Raw genomic sequence first — 23,411 nt, 5'->3', positions numbered from 1 at the left:
ACACACTCTCCAGGGTCATCCTCCCACCGAAGACAAGAGGACACTGAGGCTCATGGGAGTAAGCAATTTGCCTGCCATCCCCCAGTGGCTGTGGAGTGAAGCAGGGATTTGAACCGCTCTTCCCCAACCTAGAGCCTGCTCTGCATCCCTGCTGTCGCCTCCCACAGCCCCTCGGCTGGCCTCACTAACCACAAGGACACCTTGATGACTCCTGTCCCCACCCCGCTGGCTGCTTCCTGACATCCCCAGTGCTCCTCCTGGCTTTCCAACGATGTCAGTGGTTTGTAATCATTATTATTATTATTATTATTATTATTATTTGCACAGTGCTTGAGAATCTGCTCATATGTCTTCCACATTCATTTTGCTCTCCTCTCCTTCCCCCTCCCAACTAGCTCCTCCGCACAGCTTCAGATCAGTGTCTAGAAGTGTCATGGAGTCAGGGCGACACTCCCCAGCCTCAGCTCGGCTGCACGTGCACTCTGGAGTGTGAGCAGCCAGCAGTGTTCTCCCGAATGGCAGAAGGACTCTCCAGATTGCTGGAGGTGGTACTGAGGTTCCTGGTGAGGAGGAGGTGCTGAGGTTGTGGGCAGAAAGGCAGAATGTGCTAAGGCTTCTATTATGGGGGCAGCCCACCTAGTGTGGTCACCCTCTGCCGACTTTTAGAACAGGAAACGGTGAGGGTGGGCTGCCACCTAAGAAGCTCAGCACCCTTTCAATCAACAGGCGGCCTTGTCGCTTCAATGGAATGAGGCTCATTTTCGGCTATTGGAGACTATTCTAGAACACTAAAGTATTAGGAAGATGTCTGCATGTGAGTCAACACACAGGGGTCAGTCCACCCTGGAGCAGTAGCTGGGATGGAAACAGCATTGGCTTTAGAATCCCTGACCTGACCTGTGCGACCCTGTGAAGTTATAAAGCCCGGTGCCTCCATCTGCTCAGCCCCACAGTGGGGATCATAATTCCTACGTCGATTAGTTGCTGTAAAGGTTGATTAAGATGACGCTGGCTTAGTGCCGAGTACAAGATACACTGCAATTAATGTTATCATTCTTTTTACTTTAGACTCTTGCAAAGGGCAGTCCAAGATCCTATGCTGGCTCTCTCTTACAGTCAATAAAAAGATTAGAGACACATGGACCCAATGCAGTAGCCTAGCAGCTAAAGTCCTCTCCTTGCATGTACCAGGATTCTATATAGGCTCTGGTTCTAATCCCAGCACCCCACTTCCCATCCAGCTCCCTGCTTGTGGCCTTGGAAAGCAGTCGAGGATGGCCCAAAGCCTTGGGACCCTGCACCTGTGTGAGAGACCTGGAAGAGGCTCCAGGCTCCTGGCTTCGGATCGGCTTGGCTCCGGCTGTTGTGGCCACTTGGGGAGTGAGTCATCAGACAGAAGATCTTCCTCTCTGTCTCTCCTCTCTGTATATCTGAGTTTCCAATAAAAATAAAATAAATCTTTTTTAAAAAGAGAGACATCTCTCCCATATAGGTGGGTACTTTAAAAATTTTGTTGAGAAGGGTATTAAAAGAATAATTTGGATGCAAAGGCTTCATGTATAGTTTTTTTGTTACATACATTTCCATGATCTGACCCCTTCATACATAGATTTCAAATATTCTGTACTCAAATTATCTTTTAATCCCATTAACTTCTGAAGTACCTACATATAAGCAAGTTTATTTTACAACAAGTTCAGTTACAAAACAATCATCCACTCAGCTGATGCCAGCTTAGAGTCCCAGTGGATTGTCTTTGCAGGTGACCAAGTCCCGGAGCTCTGTTACATAAGAGAAGCTTCTCACATTTATGCCCAAACTCCCACTCTCCTCAGTTCATGTCCAAGTTCACTCTATTCATAGCCTTTAGAATGTCCTAGACACTCACATATATTCATTTCCCCACTAAACATTTTATTCCTCTTCCACCAGCTTTTCAGGCCACTTGAAGCACACCTGTGACTGTGTCTGCACTTGAGCCAGCACTTGGCACAGTGGGTTGGAAGTCACCTGGGATGCTTAGAGCCCTGTCAGCGTGCCTGGATGTCAAGTCCCGCTTTTGCTTATGACTCCCGTTTCCTGTCACTGTGCATCTGGGAAGGCAGCTCCGGCTTCCAGCCTGCCCAAGGCATCTGGGAAATGAACATCAGATACAAGATTTTTCTCTTTCTCTTTGTTTGTCTTTCAAACAAATAGAAATGTAGCAAGATAGAAAATTCTCAGGCTGAGCAATGCTATACTATGTTGTCAGCCCCACCATTTTCTTTCTTTTTAAAAAAGATTTATTTATTTGTATTGGAAAAGCAGATTTATAGAGCGAAGGAGAGACAAAGAGTAAGATTCTCTGTCTATTGATCCACTCCCTAAATGGCTGCAACAGCTAGAGTTGAGCTCATACCAGCTCAGAAGCCGGGATCCTCCTTCAGGTCTCCCATGCAGGTGCAGGGTCCCAAGGCTTTGGGCCGTCCTCTACTGTTCTCCCAGGCCACAAGCAGGGAACTGGATGGGAAGTGGAACAGACAGGATTAGAACCGGTACCCATATGGGATCCTGTTGTTTGCAAGGTGCAGATTTAGTCACGGAACCATTGCGTCACCAACACCTCCCTCACTTCTCACCTCACTGCTGTCCACCCCATTTTCTGATTAGAAGGCCCAGCGCCGTTTCAGCTGTCTTGAATGTAGCAGCAGTGGAGGAAGCCTAGACAGCAGCCCTTCTCTAGAGGTCCATCGTATCATATCGGGTTGGATCATGTCTCCAGTGCCTGGTAGTTGGTCATGTGGCTAGGTCCCATGCATCAAACCCACACACCAGCTACTAAGACCAGACGAAGTCATTGACCCCAAGCAAGGAGGCAGAGGGCAGGGGGGCTCAGGACAAGAGGTCAGGAATGGAGCTCTTGGTTCTTTCTTCAGCGCCAGGACGCCTGGGAACAAAGCCTCGCTCCTCTTGCTTCCAGTACTGCCAAACCCCTCTCGGCTGACTTCCTGGCCTCCTGTCATCATTGACTTCGTATATGATTTCAGCAGCCCTGCTGCACCTGCAGGTTCTACATTCACAGATGCAAAATATACAGAGGACAAGTTGCAAGGATACAGGACACTTGCAGACTTTGCTTCTTGTCACTCTTTCCTATGCTGTCCAGGATAGCAACTACTTACACAGCACGTACATGATATTGGACAGCAATCTACACATGATTCGGAGGACACAGCAAGATTATGGCACTTTCTTCTTTTGTGGATTTCTTATTTTTTTCAAAAGATGTATTTTAAAGGCAGACTTACAGAGCAGGTGGGGGAGGGAGGAGATCTTACATCTGCTGGTTGACTCCCCAGATGGCCACAGCAGCCAAGGCTTGCCCAAGGAGAAGCCAGGAGCTGGAACGGCATCGGGACCTCCCTGGTATTTGCAGAGGCCTGAATACTTCAACCATCTTTGGCTCCTTTCCCAGGTGAATCACCAAGGAGCTAGATCAGAAGTGGAACACGTGGGCTTTAAACCAGTGCCCATATGGGATGTTAGCACCGCGAGTGAGTTTCATTTGCTGTGCTAGGCTGGCCCCTAAACGACAGAGACCTTCATCACTTCTCTTGTTGACAACTGCCAAAGCTTGTCAGTGGGTCTCCCTCAACCTAAGGCCAATTCTCTACTCAGCAGTCAAAAGATATTTAAGAAAAAATGTTTTAAAAATTTCCTTGTTTCTTTTGAAAGACAGATCTATAGAGACAGGGAGAGACAAAGCTCTTCCATCCACCGATTCCCTCCCCAGATGGCCGTAATGCTCTGGGCTGGTCCAGGCTGAAGGCAGAAGTCCAGAACTCTTGCCAGGTCTTCCATGTGGGCGGCAGTGTCCCAAGTTGAATTAGGAGCAAGCAGCCAGGACTCAAACCTAGGCTCCCACCTGGGATGCCAGTGTTACAGGTAGCCACTTGACCCACTGTGCTACCACCATTTTCTTTATAAAAAAAAAATCATTTATTTGTTCACTAATCTATTTACTTGAGAAGCAGACACACACACACACACACACACACACACACACACACACACAAACACACACGGGTTGTTGGGGGTGAGAAAAGGGAGGAAGGAGAGAGAGAATGCTGCCATCTGCTGGCTCTCTCCCCAAATACTTGCAGCGGTCAGGATTGGGGTGGGCCAAAGCCAGAAGCTTGGAACCCAGTCCAAGCTTCCCATATAAGGATAGGAGCCCAGTTGTCTGAGCCATTTCTACTGCATCCTTGGCTGTATTACTAGAAATCTGGAGTCAGGAGCTGGAGCTGGCAACTGAACACGTCTTCTGATAAGACAGGTGGGCTTCTTAACAAGTGAGTTACCTACTCCATATGCCATTTTCTATAAGGGACCACTAGCACATCTGTGGATGTAGTATCCACAGGGGTCCTGGAATACCAGTGGTTGACTATTGCTAACTTCTATCCCCATAATGTTGCTTTCATCATGTTGTCCTTCTATCCATATCTTCCAGAATGCTCGCTTGATTTCTTATGCATTGAGCCCTTTAGCCTCTCCCACCTCCTGTTCCCCCTTAGGACATCTGAGGAATCGACAGACATCTGAAGATGTCTACAGAACTGCAGGCCAACCCACAGATTTAGGGAGCTGTTGGTGTGCAGGGTGAGTGACACTGGCTGCAGGCTGCAAGGGCAGCTCAGGGGGATCTGAGCTGTGTCTCCAAGGGTGAACAGCAGTCTGGCGTGGCAGGCTTAAAGTCAGGGGAGATGGCAGTTTCACAGGACACAGCATTTGGGGACAAAGAAGTCTGGAGAGTTTTGACGCCAGGATGTTAAGCAGGGCTTGTTATTAGCAAGCCTGGTGGCAGCCAGGGGCACAAGGCACCCTAGGCCAGACTGGGGCTAAGGGTCATTTCTTGTAGACCATGGAAAATTCTGGCAGATTTTTAAACACAAAAGGAACATCATATTCATTTCCAAGGAAAAGACCAACTTCATGTTAGTAAAAGGATTTCACGGTTATTATAGAGAATCCAGAAAATATACAAAAGTAAAAAGTAGGAAACATTCTTGGGCCCAAACAATAACATTGCAACCTGTTTTCCTACACCTCCCTACACCCCTGTGGAACAAGGGTGCACCATGTGCCACTGTGACAAGGGCTTTCTTCACTTGGTCCTCCCGAGACACTGTACTGTGTGGGTAAAGGGCACTTCCCACTCACAGATGAGGAGGCACCAGAGCTTCTCTGGGCTGTGGGTTGGTACGCAGCAGAGCTGGGCTGGGCAGGCCAACGATCAGGCTCTTCCAGCTCCTGTTTGAACCCCAGGGCCTCCCTGCTGCCGGGGGCTTACACATGTACACAGCAACACCCACGTGCCCAGGCGGATGTAAGATTCTCTACAGCACAGCTTGGAATTTAATGTTGTGAACCAAGTATTATGTTTTCTGTTTATTTATTTATTTGAAAGGCAAAGAGATAAAAAGAGAGAGAGAGGGAGAACGAGAGGGAAGAGAGCTTCCTTGTCTGCTGGTTCACCCCCCACCCTGGTCAGGGCTCCACCAGGGCTGAAGCAGAGGGTGGGACTCCCAGTTATCCACAGGGTTACAGAAGTCAAGTTGAGCCATGACCTGATGCCTCCCAGAGTGCACATCAGCAGGAAGAGTCAGAAATGAAACCCAGAAACTCTGGTTTGGGAAGCAGATGGCTCAACTGACAGTCTAAGTGTTAAGTCAAACACCTGCCCCTGAATGGAGCGTTAAAGGGCAGAGCTATGTGGCTGGGGAGTAGTTCAGAGAGGCAAGCACAGGAGCTGCAGCAGTGATCCACAAGAGATGAGTCAAGAATGAAAGGGAGCACAGAAGCAGGGTGCCTGTATGGGAGGGTTTTAGAAGCATGGACTTCAGTGCCTCTGAGTGTATGTTTATGAGAGAGTGCACGTGCCTATGGGGCTACTTGCATTGCATGCTTGCACACGTATGTGTGTTTATGTCTAAACAGAAAGGAAGGAGTTAGAATCCTGAGGATTCTGCATGGAATGCCATTAAAACCATTACAGCAGAGCAGGGAGACAAGCTCGCTGTGGAAGCCGTGCTTTCTGCCAGGAGGAAGTGTGCAGTGGGCAGGTGCAGACACACAGATGGACAACAGACTGCAGTTGGCAGCACTGGTTGGCAGTGAAGTCAAGGGAAGGCAGACAATGCAAAGAGTGGGGGTACCTGCAGAAGAGGCTGAGGAACATGGTCAGAAACATGAGAATGGCAGTTGGGTAATATTGGATCATCCAGGTCTTAGAGAGTGGCCAATGACACCCCAACATTACAGAAGAAGGGTAGGGATGGAAAGATGAGACTAGATACTTGGTTTTCTTCCCTAAATCCTGCTCTCCCAGGCTGGCCTCTCACTAGCCTTTCAAATCCGTTTACACGTTGACCTCTAGTTTACTGTGTGGTTGAGGCCTGCCAGGCATGAGCCTCTCCAGGGGCCAGTTTCTATTGCCCGTTCTCCAGCCTCCCAGTTGGCTTCTAGTTCTGTGTGGGTGGTCAAGCCCTCCCATTGCCATTTGCTTTGCTTTGCCCTAAGATGCCAAAGCATGGAGAACAAAGAGGGTAGGGGCTTGGCCCCAAGGAGACTGATAACTAGATACTCCATGCTTATCACTGTAGCATGGAGCTCAGTACTTCACTGGCACAGTTTGGAGTTTTACAAAATGCACTTTTTCTGTACACCCGAAGCTCTCCTGCCCTTTTAGCTCTATCACAGCTTTGTGAATTCTTCCCATGACATGCTGTTCCCTGTTGGGCTGGTATTGTGCTGCTGAATGCTCCCCAGGCAGCCTGAGAGCTGAGCCTCAGCTTCTGCTATCCTTCCTTTCTTCTGTTTCCTGTTGGTCTCTGCTGCAGTGGCCTGAAACTGTCTTATCCCCCCAAGTTATGAGAACCCCTACTTTAGCACCCCCAGAGGATGTGCCTTGTAACATGCCCAGCTTGCCTAACTACTTAACTCTTTGTAGGTATTTGATAACCCAGTAAGATCAGAGCAGGTGTAGTCTTCTTCCCCCATAGATGGAGTGACTTTTTCACAGCCTCCCTGGGTAGCTAGGAGAGCAGGTGTCAGATCCCGCTCAAATGGAACTTCATCTCGAGTTCTTTCGAGACTCACAGATTCCATGTGGAGCCAGAAAGCATTTTCACATGTGTACATATGTGTGTGCCTGTGTGCACACGTGTAACTGAGGACAGCCAGTAGTAGTTACAATGGCAATGGCACTGAGGACAAGGACTATCATTGTCTGAGCACTCACTCAGTGCTGGCACTAGGCAAAGTGTTTTATAGATGCTGCTTCACTGAGTCTTCCCTTCCCTGCCCTCCCATGCCTTATGGAATATTGGGCTTATTCTTGAGTCACTGCAATGCCAGATGGGGCTTTTTGCCTCTCCCTGTGGCCAGGCAATGTGAGTAGATCCAGAAGCTCTCCATGATCAGCACAGAAGCTTAGGAAGAAATCCACGGCCACAGGGGGAATGAATTCCCTCTCTTGCTTCCTGCCTCCTGCCTAGCTTCCAGAGAAGTGACCAGGGCTCTGGATGTCAGAGGTCTATATGAGGAAACCGTGACACCCCCCAGAGATCCGGGACCCAGGGTGGGAGTCTGGGACAACACTCCACTACACACAAGGCTGTGATAGGATTCTCATCCACTAAAAAGAGAAGACAGAGTTTAGGAGGAAGCATTTCTTAAAAAGAATAAGCCGTGTTCCCAACTTGGATTGTTAAACATCTGCTCCTGTAGGATCAGTATCTCTTCAGCTGGAAAGTGGTTCAAAACCTCCAGCGTTGATGTTAAGAATCACAAAGCAGAACAATGCCAACTCCTTGAGAAATTGTTGTAAAATATTCAATGAAAAAAATTTAAAAAAAAGGAACCTCAGGACAAAATAGGCTTGTTTCCTGTGACAAGCAGAGATTCGGTTCGAGGGGTATGGTCGATAAAGTAGCATGAAACACTGGATGAATGCAGAAGTTAAGATCACTAGAAAAATGAGATACAAACCCTTTACGGACCTGGCACGATGCTGCTTCATTATGAAAAGCGAGAAGAAGGTAGAGGAATATGCAGAGGAGGAGTTAGGTGACAATCAGCTGTTGCCACTCAGATCTCAGCACCGAAAGTGAATGAGAAGGGCAAATGTTCCCGGGTCAAGCATTCGCAAGACAGAAGGCACCAGAGAGGTCAAGATGATAAGGAAATGGCAGGTGCCAGGGAGAACCTGGGCTGGCTGCAGAGACACAATAAGAAAGAACGGCAGGGGAGGTGAGCCACGAGGACGTGCTGGAGAGTGAAGACTGACCTGGGCTATGAGCAGCTTGAATGGGACTGAGCGGGAGAGTAATACACTCTGGTAAAAGGGGAAGAGGGAGGCTAGGATGGCAGACTGTGTCCAGACAGTCGGTTGTTGATGAGAAGTTGACAAGATGAGAGGTACATCCAAGTACTGTACTGCCAGGCAGCCTCTACTGACACTTGTGCCATGGATGTTAACGCTTAGAGTCAATTGGTTCAGATAGAATAAAGGGCTCCATTATGAAATCAGTTGAGAAAATAGAATGTAGAAAACTGAATAACCACATTGTAAAACTTCTTCAAATCTTCAAGGTACTAGAGTAGGTAGGCTCTGTGGTGCGATAAATTAAAACAATGCTTGGGATGCCTGAATCCATCATTGGAGCGCCAGACTGAGTCATGGCTACTGTGCATCCCATCCGGATCCCCCCTAACACATCCGGGGAGGAAGCAGATGATGGTCCATGTGTTTGGGCTCCTGTCATTGATACAGGAGACCCAAGTAAAGTTCTGGGCTCCTGGCTTCAGACTGGCCCTGCTCGTGTTAGTTGTGGAAATTTCAAGAGTGAACAAGTGGATGACAGAAATGGCTATCTTTGTCCCTCTGTTACATGGCCTTTCACAGAGATAAACATCTTTAAAATCTTCAAAATCCTTTCAAAGTCTCCAAGATGGAGTTACAGTGCTTCCCAAATGTATTGATTGCAGAATCCATTTTTACTGGGATTTACTGGAAAGGCAGAATGATGGAGAAAGGATGAGAAAAGACAGAAGGAGATCCTCCATCTGCTTCAACAAATATCTGCGACAGCAAGGGCTGCATGAGGCCTAAGCCAGCAGGCTTGAACTCCAGCTGGGTCTCCTGTATGGGTGGGGAGCTTTTATACGCACACTAGCAAGAAGCAGGATTGGGAGCAGAGCAGCGGGAACTTGAACCAACACTCCCTCCAGTGTGGGATGCCGGTCTCTCAAGCTGCAGCTTAAATTGCAGCACCACAATGCCAGTCCTTTAAGCAGCATCTCCAAGGTCTGCTGTTCCTTGGCAATAGAGGTTCTCAAAGTGAGGGCCCAGGGAGATCAGCAATGTCCGCTGGGAATCTGTCAAAAATGCATTTCCTCAGGCCTTACTCCGACTCACCTGATAACTCTCCGAAGTGCAGCCAGGAATCTGTGTTTTCATAACCTCTCCAGACAGTTCTAGGCATACTTAAGGTCAAGAACCACTGAGCTAGAAGATACTGTGGAAAGATGGCTTAATGTTCCTAAGTAAGAAAGACTAATCGCCAAGGAGTTGGATGAGTCAGCACGATAATGCTGAAGTCAGATCTTAGGACTGCAAAGCTGCAACGGAGAAATACACATGAGTCCGATAGAAATGTATAAACGAAGAGCACAGTATTTAAATCTGGGTTAATTAATGTCACCTTAAAATATTAGCACAAATGAGGTTAATTTAACTTTTCTTGTGCATTATTCTTACTGCTACGTTTGCCGGTGAGCAGGCACCAAACGTTCACTCCTTTCCAATATCCTTTGTTAAGCTGTTGAGGGGGAGAAGAAAAGGAAATGGGTTTGAGCTTTATTTCCTTTCTTTCTCTTTCTCTTTTGACAGAGAAACCAAAAAGTAATTACGAGGCTGAAAGATAGACAGTGATGAAAAGAATACAGATTATATGAAAACTTTACTCCCGAAGAAGCGAAACCTGCTCCTAAGCATTTGTATTATATGTGTGGCTATATAAACTCAGACCTAGAAACTGATGTTGAAAGCAATGATTTGCAAAGAGCTTCATCTCTCGACAACCTCAGAAGCACTTGACTCAGTTTCCTAATCGAAGGCTATTGGCTTGACAAAGGGGCGAAGGTGTAGGTGTAACTGTCCTACTCCTTAGCAGAATCATGTGGAGATATTCATAAATCAGACACAGTTTGCAGAAGAGCTGTCAGTGGCTCTGAAAAGATTATGGATGCCCATTTTCCAAAGTAGGATCTGAAGCTAAGTTTAAAATCTAAAATGCATTTTGACTCAAACAAATTTTAATGGGGAATAAGAAACAAAGAATACTCCTTGAGCAATTATGCAGAGCTAAATGAGCTTTTGAAACGATTTGAGCTTTAGCTAGAAACAGTCTTCGTTTCTAATGCATTTAGACATAAAGGCATATCAGAATTAAAAGAGCAGCATTGTGCAAAGGCTTGCATCAAGACAAAGGTTTATCTGGAAGAAAAAAAAAAAAGGAAGAAGAAGAAGAAGAAGAAAAGAAATGCCTGATTTCTGAAGATGGAAGGCACCAGAGCCTCAGCTGGCACTCAGCCCTGCCACGTCACAGCGGCATGCGAGATTGGCACGTTTCTTCTGGTTCCGTCAGTCATGCGCTCCTGGCATATTATGTGGGAATGAGTTGGATTAGAGGCAGGTGTCAATCATAACCCAACTTTCCACAGCTGCTCCCACGGTGTAGCAGGCTGGGCATTTACCTGCAGTCCTAGCATCCCATATGGATGCCAGTTCAAGCTCCTGATGTTCCACTTCCCTGCTCATGGAAGGAAGGCCCACCCAAACCCTCAGGTCAGGCCTGCACCCTGTGGGAGACCCAGAGGAAGCTCCTGGCTCCTGATCGACCCAGCTCCAATTGTTATGGCCATTTGGAAAGCAACCAGTGGATGGAAGAGCTTTCTGTTTCTCCTCTTCCTGTAACTCTGCCTTTCCAACAGAGATTAATACCACCCCCCTTTTAAAGGTTTATTTATTTTTATTGGGATGGCAGAGTTACAGAGAGAGGAGAGAAAGAGAGAAATGTCTTCCGTCCATTGATTCACTCCCCAAACGGCCACAAGGCCAGAGCAGTGCCAATCTGAAGCCAGAAGCCAGGAAGTCTCTTTTGGGTCGCCGGTGCAGGGTCCCAGGGCTTTGGGCCATCCTCTGCTGCTTTCCCCAGCCACAAGCAGGGAGCTGGATGGGAAAAGCAGCAGTCAGAACATGAAATAGCACTCATATGGGATGCTGGTACTTACAAGGGGAGGATTAGGTAATTGAGCCATTGTGCCAGCCCCCTCAAATAGAAATGAATATATATATATATTCTTTCATTTATTTATTTTTATTGAAAACGCAGGTATGCAGAGAGGAGAAGAGACAGAGAGCAAGATCTTCCATCCGATGGTTCACTCCCCAAGAGGCCACATCAGCTAGAGCTGAGCTGATCTGAAGCCAGGAGCCTCTTCCAAGTCTCCCACGCGGGTGCAGGGTCCCAAGGCTTTGGGCCATCCTTGACTGCTTTCCCAGGCCACAAGCAGGGAGCTAGATGGGAAGTGAGACCGCCGGGATTAGAACCGGCACCCATATGGGATTCTGGCATGTTCAAGGTGAGGACTTTAACCACTACGCTATTGCACCCGGGCCCAGAAATGAATATATCTTAAAAAACAAAAAATCCAACTTTCTTATATAGCAATATCTGTACTTCTTATACTGGGAGACTTGACAAAGTTTGTGAGAAATGGAATTAAAAGATGACTTTATTTTGGTATAAAAAAAAAGTTTCTGAAATCCATGCACTTTTTACATCATACAGATTCCCATGCTTATGCTGGCAACCCTGAATAGCTAGCGTGACTTACGCGATTCTACAATGATTCACTTCACAGAGACTCTGTCTGTGACCTGCAGTCTTCCTGGCTGCTGAGGAAGGTTTCATTCTGGAATGCTGGCCCTCCTTTAAACAGCTGTCCTTTGCACCAAACCTCACTTGTACGTAGTGTAGACAGTAGGGTTCAAACTCCATGGACTGCAGCTCAGTTTTATTAAGGTCTTCTCCCCTTCCTTCTTTTTCACGTATTTGAATGGTAGGTGGAAGGGGTGCTTTGGTGTGGGTGGAAGTCACTGCATGCAGTGCCACACGGTGCTGTGGCACCAGTTTCAGTCTTGGCCGCTCCACTTCCCATCCAGCTCCCTCCTGGGGCGCCTGCTAAAGCAGCAGCGGCCGGCATGCCGGGTGGAGCTCCTGCAGCCATGTGGGAGATCCAGGAGAAGCTCCGGGCTGGAGAAGCTTTGGGCTGACCCAGCTCTGCCTGCTGCAGCCATTTGGGAAGTGCACGGAGGATCTCGGCTTCTTTTTGTCTTCCCTATTTCTATGGCTCTGCCTTTCAAAGGAATAAAATACATCTTCAAAAAAGAAAGGCAGAGAACTTGAGACAGAAAAAAAGAGGTCAGAGTGATCTTGTATCTGTGGATTGATTCCCTCAACAGCCAAAGCCAAAAGCCTGGAACTCCATCCGGGTCTCTCTTATGACTGGTAGGGACCTAAGTACTGAGGCCAGCACCAGTGTACGTAACAGGAAGTGGAACAGGGACGTGAACTCGGGGCATTGTGACACGGGATGAAAATGTTGACGCAGCATCACAGTGCCTGCAGCAAACATTCACCCCAGATCCGGGATTCTGAAACGTGCCTTCCATCCCAGATTCGGAATGACAATTCCTGCCAGAGAGAGGGCTGAGTCCATTCCTCTGGCAGGTGAATTTCTCTTTCTAGTGTGAACTTCGTGCAGTCAGAGACACAAGAGCTGAGCAGGCGGGAGAGGAAGGAAATGGGCCACCTTGCAAAGTCCCCCGAATCTTCCCACCTGCTCCTAAAAGGACATGGACTCTCCCGGAAGGAAAGTGCGACAAAAGGAATTTGGGATCGATCCGAATTGTTGTGGCTCCTCTCGCATTTCCCAGGATGGCTATGATGCCATGAATCCCTCAGGACCCTGGTGAAAAACCTAAAACGTCAGACATTAACTTCTTCCTTTTTCATTTCTCTTATGATACACTCTTGGGATATAAGCCCATTATTGATTTCTGCATCTCTAAATCGCCGTGGCAGCCGCAGTGGGACACACACAAGACACTTGACTATGCTGCAGTTTCTTCATTAATGCGTTTTCCTGTGTTGAAGCATCAACGAGAGCCAATGCTTTTTGAAACTGCTTATTTTGTTTCTTATAGAGTAAATACTTAGCCCTGCAGTTGACAGAATAAATACTTTTTCCTGGCATTTTTTGGAGCTCAGCAGAGTTCACATGTAGTAAATTCCCAGCATACATGACGTGAATAATTATCAGCCATTAACAGTAGTCACTACTAAGAGAGAGTAAACCTAGGGGTTTGGAGCTTGCTTCAATATCCTCCGCAACACGGGATAGCAACACCGCTCCCTTCTTTGGTGACAGTGAGGGTTTAATGACACAGAGGATTGTAGAGCCCTTGCAAAAGCAGCCTGCCACCTAGCAACACTGCCTTGTGCTGCGTATCTAAGCCTATGCCATCGCTAGGAGGTAGTTTTCATGGCTCCTGTTGCGTAGATGACAAAACCCAGTTTGAGGGCCACCCAGTCAACAGTGGAGTCACCGTCCTAAGCAATCAGAAGACAGTTCTTATCACTACCTTGTCCCAGAGGGCTACAAACACATCTTCTTCACCATCACACGGTGCGGTCTTATCGTTCCTGTCTCCACCAGCACACGCCTGCCTGAAACCGGTTCTTCTCTCTACCAGCATGCCGGGTTACTAAGAGACGCTGCACGCCCTCCACTCAGAGCACAGGGCAGCATGGTAGATGCGGGAGCCTGACAGCATTCTCTTGTGCTGATCTGATTCAATGCCCAGGAAAACAGACCTTGCTCTTCCTACTCACATCTCTGGGAAACAGGCAGTACTCGAACAGATGATGGTGGCTTCTCTTTCCTTCCTCCCTGGACCACAGCCCAGAAGTGACAGTGACTCCGAGGTCTTATGCGGGACTCAAGACAAATTTTTAAGGCTGGCTTGGCGTCGCTTTTGCAACCACTGAGAATGGGACAAACCAGAAACTCAGAGGATGCTTGTGAGTTTACTTGTGAATGTGTCACTGCCATCTGCTGGGCGGAATGGGGATGACACCCATTCCAGTGTTGGCTGTGTAGTAAGGCATCCGGAGTTCCTATGCTATGTTCACAGCAGTGTGGGTAGGGTATTCCTGTTATTTTCCTGGCATTAATTTTGAGTGTCCACAGGTCTTGGAAATTCCACAACTACTCTTAGGTCTGTAATGTGAGTAATCAAAAGTTAAATGCAGGATCATCTTTGAGCCAATATCTTATTTAGCATCAGTATTTCCCTATATCATATTTGGCCTGTCCTTGAACAATTGATCTTTTTTTTTTTTTGACAAAAAAAGTCTGTGTTGACCAGACAAGAGCACCTGACAGACTTGGCCCTTCTTGTCCACAGCAAAAGGTTCTAGGAGGAACGTGAAATCCCCATCTGGTTTTACTCTTGGTTTCTCTGAAATGAATGTACATGTCCCCAACAATTACTGGATTAAGAAATGGAGGAAGCAAAATGAATAAACATAGTTCCTGATCTTCATAATATTAAGTGGATATTTTCTGAAGGCTGGGAATATCCATCCCGTTTAATTCTCAGAGCAGTCCTGGGACTATTAACTCATTTATAATTATTTCACATTATTAGCTCACTTACAGTTCAGATTACCTATTACTACCTCATTTACAGTTCAGAAAACTCACGCTTAGAGAGATTAAATAATTTGGCCAAGATAATATAGTTATAAAAAGACGAAGTGGGATTTGAATGTGGAACAGCGGGAGGTGGGTGGCTAGGAGAGCGAAGCATTAGTACCAGGGACAACTGTAGCCTTTTTCTTTTCCCACATAGAAAGTCTTGGACTTTAGAAAGAGAAAAAAACACACAAACACATTAGCTACAAATCCCAGCAGTCGAAATGCTACAAAAGCAGCAAGTGACAGTGGTCCATGTGCTGTACAGGTGTACCAGGAAGAGCATCCCTTCCTCTAGCGAGCCTCTTCAAGCTATGAGGCTAACACTCCGCTTGGTTCATATCGCCTCTCCTTAGGAACGGCTGGCGTGGGTAGCGAGGGCTGAGTTACCTTCAATGAGACGGGCACAAATGTGCATTGTGGTCAGCATGACCGAGTAGCTGTCAGCAAGCGGAAATGCCCAGTCAGGGCCAGAGAACGATCTGATGTTCTAATGGTGATCATCTCGAGCAGGGTACTGGTAGTGGTGCAGCAGTTAGCTGGGGATAGAAGGGAGGGAGAAGCAGGAAGGGGAAGGCTAGAGGGGATCCTGGAAGCTGGTGGCACAGCAGGAGAGTACCCTGCCAAATGTCCACAGAGAGAGAGAGAGCTGGGAGGATGGGTGGCAAGGCTGCATGGTTAGCACGAGGCTTTTGCAGTCAGCCTGCTGGCAGCCCATTCTTTGAAATCAGCAAGTCCGCTAACCTTTCAAGCCCTCAGTTCTCTCACTCACCGGCCAGATGGGTGGTGGGTAAGACTGGTCTTATCTGATTCTTAGCCCTGGTTCTCGCGGGCATCTGGGATCTCAGACACACCCAGAGTGTGTGTGTGTGGGGGGGGGGGCGGCGCTGCTTAGTCAGAGTGAGCAAGCAAGGCAACAGTGGGGACGAGGATGGAGAGATTATTCCAGAGAGACTGCCCTGCTTTGGAGGGAGGAGGAAAGGGATCTAGCTTGATACAACCTATTGATGCAAATATTGTTTTCCTGTGGTCTGGGAAGATAGTAGAGGACACAGGGTCCCAAAGCTTTGGGCCGTCCTTGACTGCTTTCCCAGGCCACAAGCAGGGGGCTGGATGAGAAGTGGGGCCCCTGGAATTAGAACTGGTACCCATATGGGATTCTGGTGTGTGCAGGGTGAGGCCTTTAGCCGCTAGGGTACTGCGCTGCACCCCTGCCCACGCCACCAATCTTTTTAAAAAAAAAGAGACATACACTAATTCCAAGCATTTGTGGTCAATTTCTGGTGCAGAAATTCTCTTCCTGGTAAAGAAAAAAAAAAAGCCTGACTGCTACTTTTAAGTTATTTTAGATCAACTGCCCCTCAGCTTAAGTGATTTTAGTGGTGAAATACACATTCTGCAAAACTATTTCCTCCAGGTCTGACATAAAGGGACACGTTTGAGAGAATATATAAAAAGTGGAAAGAACAGATGTTAGAAATAATCTATTCAAAAAGGTGCTTAAGATAAGTAGGACAATGTTACACCGAGACAAAGGTAGCTGAGATCAGGAGCGCTAGTCACACAGTTGAGGGAAACGGCACCAAAATATAATCAAATGGAGACTAGCTAGGCTCTTAAAGCTTTTCTTTGTCCATTATTTTCATTTAAATGGATTTTTAAAACAAATAAGGCTAAACAGTGAACTCATCCACATCCATAATGTTGTAACACACACCATGACTGTACGTAAGGCACAGGCGTGGTTTGGTTCCAGGGATTCAACGTGGAATTCCTTTCAACGATGAATTCCCACTTGGCAGGGGTTGGGTAGATACCACCTCATGATGCCATGCACACAGAGGCTAACAGGATGAGAGGCAAGCAGCTGGGCACCTGCTGCACACAGGCCCTCCCTAAGCTGCACCGACAGAGCAGGGATGGCCAGCTGTTCTGGCTTCCAGCTACACCAGAGATGCAGGTCATCGCGGCTGTCCTGATTGTCAGCAGTGAAGCGCCACCTACAAAATCCGTCCAGGATTCAGCCATCCCAGGGTCTGTTTAAGTCATCCGCAAGCTAGGAGTCCACCTGGCCTGTCTCTCCTCTGGTTTGCCTGCAGCCAATCCTTCACTGGGTTCCCTTAACCTCCCCTGCCAGGCCACCAATTCCCCCTGACAGTGCACTGCACTTTATCTTGCCTGAGCGGCTGCAATCACCTTCCCAAGGCTCCTCCTCCCACTCGGGGTCCCAGAGTGCAGCCCTCGCTGTGTTTTCAGCATCTGTCTCGTTATGTCACAACTGGCCCTCTCCCAAACCTCTCCACTCACCCCTGCACGTGATAGAGCCAGCTGCTCGGCCTTGCAGCATAGTTGCTCCTGTACCTGTGCCTTCTCACTGTGCCCAGCCTCTCCCAGCTCCACAAATGCTGCTTCCTGGAACTCTACCTCTCGGATTCCTTTGCCCCCATCACTCAGTTTCTAGTGCTGGAGTCCTGGCCTCATTCTCGGTCATCTTTGGCTAACGTCACTGGAGTGCCCACAGTCCTTGTCCCTCAAAGCAATCCATCTGTTTGTTGTTCAATGATTTGATTGTTGCCTGCGTATCTGGGTGATGACAGACTGAATGCTCTTTCTTTCCTGTTTGTCTCCAGCACCTAACCGGACTTCGCATCCAGCGAAATAAAGCTGGGGAATGAATGGATGAATACCACAAACAGAACATGTTACTCTCAAAAGCTCTTCTCTGTCCTGATTTCTGTAAGTTATCTCAACGCAAACTCACCGATAAGCAAAGCATCATTTACATTTAGGAAATTTATATGAATCAAAAGTCAGGGTGCTATTACAGTGCCTAGGAAATTGTTTTTCACTTCTGCATAAGAAAGCTATGAAAATTAAGCATACACGTTTGCATCCAAAAATTTTATTTTCATTTCCGTGATGGTTCTACATAAAGATGGAACAAGATGTTTCGTTAGTTGAATTAAAAATTCAGTTCCTTGAATGACTCAAAAAGCAATGCAAATGGAACAACAACAAAAAAACTTGACAACTCTTTCTGTTCCTGCTAAATGTGGAGCTCAATGAAAGTTTAATTTCACAAAGTTCTTGATAGGTCTCTAATTACTCTTACACATAAAAATAAATTGCTCTGGATAAATAATTCGATGCCATAAAGTCCATATTGCATTACTGAGTGCAAATTGAATAACACGCTTTTATCATCTACACAGGCTTACCGCAGTTACTTCCCCGGCACTTAGGTGGTATAATTTGTATAATAATGACTGAGTGCTCTCTCCCAGCTGAGGGGGGGGGGGGACACCAGAGTCAGCTGAACGGGCAGCAAATCACCATTACTTAAAGGAACAGGAACCAAGCCACTGTAGCGCAGCCCCCTGCTACGTAGGCTCTGGCCAAGAATGACACCCGCGGAATCCTTCACAGCTAGAAGGGAGACCTCTAGCGTGTGTTAGAGAACTCTCGACTCTGCCCCCGGCATAACCAAACCAGCACTGTCTCTGCAGTCATTTTTGCACACTGTGAAAAGTGAGGGTTTTTTTTTCCCCCCTCAACTATCACTGATTCTCACGAAATTGATTTTGAAACCCACTCCTCCAGTCCCAGCAAATACACAACATTTTCGCCGAATTAAGTTATTTTATTCTTCTAAGCATAAGCCCAACCCAACGAAGTTGTAGTGCCAAGTTTTAAAGTTGCAGCCGAATCGGTAAAGGTGGAACCTAGGGTCATCCGAACAACTTGCTAACAATTCTTTGCCATGAGGCAGCAGCGGGACGCCTGCGTCAAGCTGTGGGAGTCGGCGCGCAGCCTCCTAAACGTCGGCCCTCCACAGCAAGCCAACTGCTACACCAATAGAAACCGGAGGAACAAACCGACAAGTTGTCCATTATCCAGGAGAGGAACGAACCAGGCGCTATTTTAAACGCACCAAGTGCGCGCTATTAGATTGCAGATTGCCTTACGTGCAGGTGAATTCCCTGATGTCGACGCAGGCTGAGTGAATCATTCTACGGCAGAAGCCTCAGCCTTTAAACATCCTTTATTTTCTCCCTTTTCCACATTAAAAAGACATTTGAGGGAGACACAGAAAGCGTGTCTCTAAAAAACACACACACACACACAACGCAAAACAGGAGGTCTCTTAAGCAGTCGACTGCTGAGAAGGTAAAAGCATTTTGCTCATTTTTAATTTGCTAAAACAATCCAAGCATGCTCCGTAGCCAGAGGGTATTCGCAAATAAACTTGTATCTCTAGCTGCCAGCGTAGTTGATTGAAAACAGAAGGCAAACGCTTCTTAAAGAATGAGTATGTTCAACTGTTACGTCTCTGCCTCTACCACCGAGGGTACACGCACACGCACACCCACAGCTCCACGATCCCAAAGGTACTGCAGCACTGGGACCCCACACCTCCTGCCTGCGGAGGGGACCCTCGCCGCGCGGGGGCCGGTGCCACGAGCCGACCGCCACCACCCCCACCCCCTCGCAACTTTGCTAACTTAACGGGCTACCGCCCAGGCGACCCCGCAGCACGGCCGCCGCGAAAGCATTCTGGCACCGGAAAACCATTTCCACGACGGTGCAACTGTTGGAAAGCACAAAGGCAACCACGCAGCCGCCCTGCGAGACCTAGCAAGTTGCGGGGCGCAGGGCGGCCACGCGCCCAGGTGAAGGATTCCTCCTGCACCCCAGATCTACCGAGCCCTGCCGCCCCCCACCACCACCACCTTGGTCCCGGACGTTTGTTTAGGGGGGTGGGAAGGCTCAAACTCACTTTCAGCGTGATTTCAACCTCACGCGCGCGCGCCACCCACCCGCCCCAGTTGGTTTTCCAGGAGGCGCGGACTCTTTCTTTTCCAGCCAGGTCCCTCTTGGGGGCAGGCGAGGAAGCACACGCACTTGGCGTTTCCAGAAAGAGGGACGGCGGCAGTGGGGGGCTGGGGAGGAAAGAGGTCAGACCGGAGCCAAACTGCCTCCCTCCCGCCGCCTCCGCGCCCCGGGCGCCGCTGCAGACGGCGGCCACGCCAGGCGCCCGCCAACCGCGGCCCCTTTAAGGGGACCTGGGCCGCGGGGCAGGGGAGGGAAGGCTGCGGGCTGCGGGCTCGGGCGCTGCGGGCCCCGGGGAGGAGGGGAGGCGAGGCGGCCGAGCCCCAGCCGGTAACCTGCGGCGCCCGCCACCCCCGTCCCCGCCTCCCAAGGAGACGTCTAATCCAGAGCATGTGCCGGGCTCTTTATCAGGGGAGGCGGCGGGGAGGAAGAGGAATGAGGTTTTTACAAAATAAATGAAACGTTTGCACTCTTAAGCAGGGAGGTGGAGTGGGGTGGGGGGGAGCACTGGAACAGGGAGGGGACGGGAAGGGGCTTTAAAGGCGACGGGGTGGGCGGAGGCGGCGGATCTGGATCCGCCCGGTCCGAGACGCAAGGCGGACAGCACCGGGCACCGGCCGCGGCTCACAAAGAGAAGCGATGCGCTCCGGCCGGGCAGAGGGGACAGGGGAAAAAAAAAAAAAGAATAAATAATTAAATAAACCGCCCCCAGGCCCGCTTGGCTAGGCAACCACAATGGCGCCTTGCAGCGGGTGTACTGAGGCCGCCAGCGAGCAGCGGGCAGCTCCGGCCTCGGCGGGAGCAGAGCCCCCCGGGCATCGCCGCCCCCGCGCGTCCTGCAGGCGATGCGCCCGAGCTCCGGGCGCCCAGGGCGGCGGTGCCTGCTCCGGGCTCGGCGCCGGGGAAGAAAGGGAGCCGCGAGGTGCGGGGGCGGAGGGAGCGAGCGCGGTGCGGGGGGAGAGAGCCGCGGCGAAGCGGCCGGCGGAAGCGTGGCGCGGCGCGGCGGGCAGGCGGGCAGGCGGCCGGCGAAGGCTCCGGGAGCCGGGGGCCGCTCCGCTCCGAGCTCCGGCAGCCCGGCCCCGGGCGCGCTGGGCTTCCCGCCGCCCCGATTCCCTCGACTGGCCGCGCCCGCTCCTTCGGTCCGCGCGCGCCCGCACCCACACCCGCTGCAGGAAGAAAGGCAAGAGCCGGCGGGAGCAGCCCGGAGGAGGCGGCGGCCGCTGATCGGGGCGCAGGTCCGAGCGGGTCCCAAGCCGCCGCCGTGGCGGGCTGTGTGTGTGCGAGTGTGCCGCGCTCTCGCCCCATGCCTGGCACATGCGTAAAAGCGAGTTGCGCCCAAAGTCCCAGCCGTACCCTCCTTAGCAAATAATAACAAACCCGAACCGTCAGATCTTACCTGAAACATTGAAGCACAGAGTCTCTCTCCAAGTCCCCTTTTCCTTTTCCTCTCCCCCCTTTTCCGATTTCTCTCCCAGCGATCTGCTCGGCTCGCCACACCAGAGAGAAATGCAATAGCTTGGCTAAGGTAGACAGAACAAAATACAGAGAAGAGTTGCTCCGGGGCTTTGAAACCCCTCAAGGCAAGGATCAGGATACAATTAGCTCATGCCTTTACCTCCAGTCTAAATCAATCTCCAAAATAAAACTTAAATCAAATTAACTGATCACAGGGCATACAATTGATCTCCTTCAAAAATAAAGCTCTACATATATGCATAGAGAAATATACATATACAATTTTTTTCCAGATTTTTTTTTTGGTGGAAAAACAGTCTCATTGCAGCCTCCAACTTGCTTTTTACCCTCGTCTTGCACAGAAAAGCTGATTTTAATCGTTGTGATTAGTTTTGATGTAACGTTTCCCCGGGCGATTTCTGCAAATGGATGGAGTGTTTCTTTGCCAAAAGAGGGAAAAGCAGCAGATGATGATAATTATAAGGATTGTTGGTTGTTTCTTTTTATTTGTGTTTAGGGCTCTCTCTTCACTTTCTCAAGTTGACCTGACATTGCTGTTGCATTAAGGTCGCACAACTTGTTGAGGAGGATCACCGCCCTGTCTGATCAAAGGGGAGGTGATAATTTGGCAACAGAGCTGCGCTTTTTTGGTTCCTCCGGCGACACAGCGTCCCAAATGATGTGAATAAAAACCAGCACAGGCAGTCTGCTTTGCCCCAATCAGGTCTGAATCACTACCTGGGGTGATACACAAACTCACTTCAAATGTTCAACCATGCAGAATTGCAAAAAGGTTGAAGGAGTTACACCACATTAAAAAAAAAAATACAAAACTAAAAGAAAACAAAACCTGCATTAGGTGCAGCGAGGACCTGCCATTCAGATGTGCTTGGCCCCTCTCGGCACACCCAGCCTCCACGCTTCTCTCCAAGCTTGCTTCCAGCTGGTGTCTTTGATGGGGGGGTTGTGGCATTCCATTATGTGACGGAAGTGCTGCTTAGAGCTAGAGACGAACACAAGCTCGTCTCCACCAGACTGTAGCTCTGATTCTGACCTGCCTTGCTTCTTCCCTCTCCAGGTCTTTGTTCAAAAGGATGGTTGTGCCTGAGCCAGTCGGTGCCTTCATTGATTTTTAGGTGGGATGGGATATTTGCTTGTAAACTCGGGGATCACCTCCCATTAGTGTTGTATCCATGCAGGACAGTTTGGGAAATGGAGTGGTTTTGAGCACTTTACAGTTCATTAATTCGAAGACTTCTGACATTTCTTGTGAAAAAGACCAGGTTGTAAGGTCAAGGATACTTTAAAAAAAAATCCTAAATTGGATCAGGCACATCCTGCAAATACCTGCAACTGGCAGGATTTCACAGGAAATCTTTTCTAACCATCATTTACCTTTAAGGTGAGCAACTGCAGTAATAGCAGCCGAAAAAGGAAGGGCCAACCTTTAAAAAAACAGGGCCAATCAGATAAGTGCTGTAATGATATGAGAGATTAATGTCTTAATGAGAATCAGGGGTGTTGGTAGGTTCTTGAAGGTTACAAGTTCACGGCATGATTGTCTGGTTTGAGAATATCCATGCCCTATAAGAAGAAAAAGGAAAAGGGTTACAACATTGCCTTCCTTCTACTCCTCTCTCCTCCGTAGCTGGTGTAGATTCATTCTCTGATCAGCAGTGAAAAGTTTAAGGTCCATGAAATCCTGCAAATAGCACCGTTAACTTCAGAGGGCAAAGCTGGAAGCAAAGAGACCATGGAAGAAACTTGCCCTGATGGTCGGGGTGCTGACTGCATGTGCTAAAGCTATGGCCCCCAGTGACCTGGAAGGAGAACACTGTGTGTACCATGGAGAACTCTACAGCATCACCCCGAAATGATGGAGCTGGGAAGGTGTTTCGTAGGCCTCTGGTATTTGTAGATCATTATAACAGATGAGTGCAGTCAGGCAGCTTGGCCGAGGTCAGCAGCTGGCCATCAGTGACCAGGTGACAAGAGGCAGGAGGAGAGAAAAGGAGAGTGGATCCTCTCTGAAAGCATTCGCCCTGGGAAGTTGGGCTGGGCATTCTGAATGGGGCTCATATGGTGGAAAACATACTTTTTGGAATTTCCCTTCTGCCCTCGGAGCCTGTAGCACGATCTTTTAAATATATTTCATGACAACAGATATTTGTTGATGGTTGAACTTTTGGAAATGATAGCAGCAGGCTGGGGAGTAGGTGATGATGACGACAGCTGACGCCGTTTAGAATCAAAACAGA

General features: G+C 48.8%; 1 protein-coding gene across 1 annotated transcript in view; it reads right to left on the bottom strand.

Annotated features, from left to right (window-relative positions):
- KCTD1 (potassium channel tetramerization domain containing 1) overlaps positions 1-21,219 on the bottom strand; it is a 198,456-nt gene extending 177,237 nt beyond the window's left edge. The window contains exon 1 of the mRNA XM_040984842.1: positions 21,095-21,219. Within this exon, the coding sequence (XP_040840776.1) occupies positions 21,095-21,103 (9 nt within the window). The 5' untranslated portion in view covers positions 21,104-21,219. The remainder of the gene's footprint in view (positions 1-21,094) is intronic.
- Positions 21,220-23,411: the final 2,192 nt, after the last annotated feature.

The sequence above is a fragment of the Ochotona curzoniae genome, unplaced genomic scaffold (genome assembly GCF_017591425.1).
Source record: "Ochotona curzoniae isolate NIBS_2020 unplaced genomic scaffold, NIBS_Ocur_1.0 contig_43, whole genome shotgun sequence".
In the NCBI taxonomy this organism is placed as follows: Eukaryota; Metazoa; Chordata; class Mammalia; order Lagomorpha; family Ochotonidae; genus Ochotona; species Ochotona curzoniae.
The sequence above is the reverse complement of the archived record's forward strand: the minus strand, read 5'-3'. Positions and strand labels throughout refer to the sequence as shown.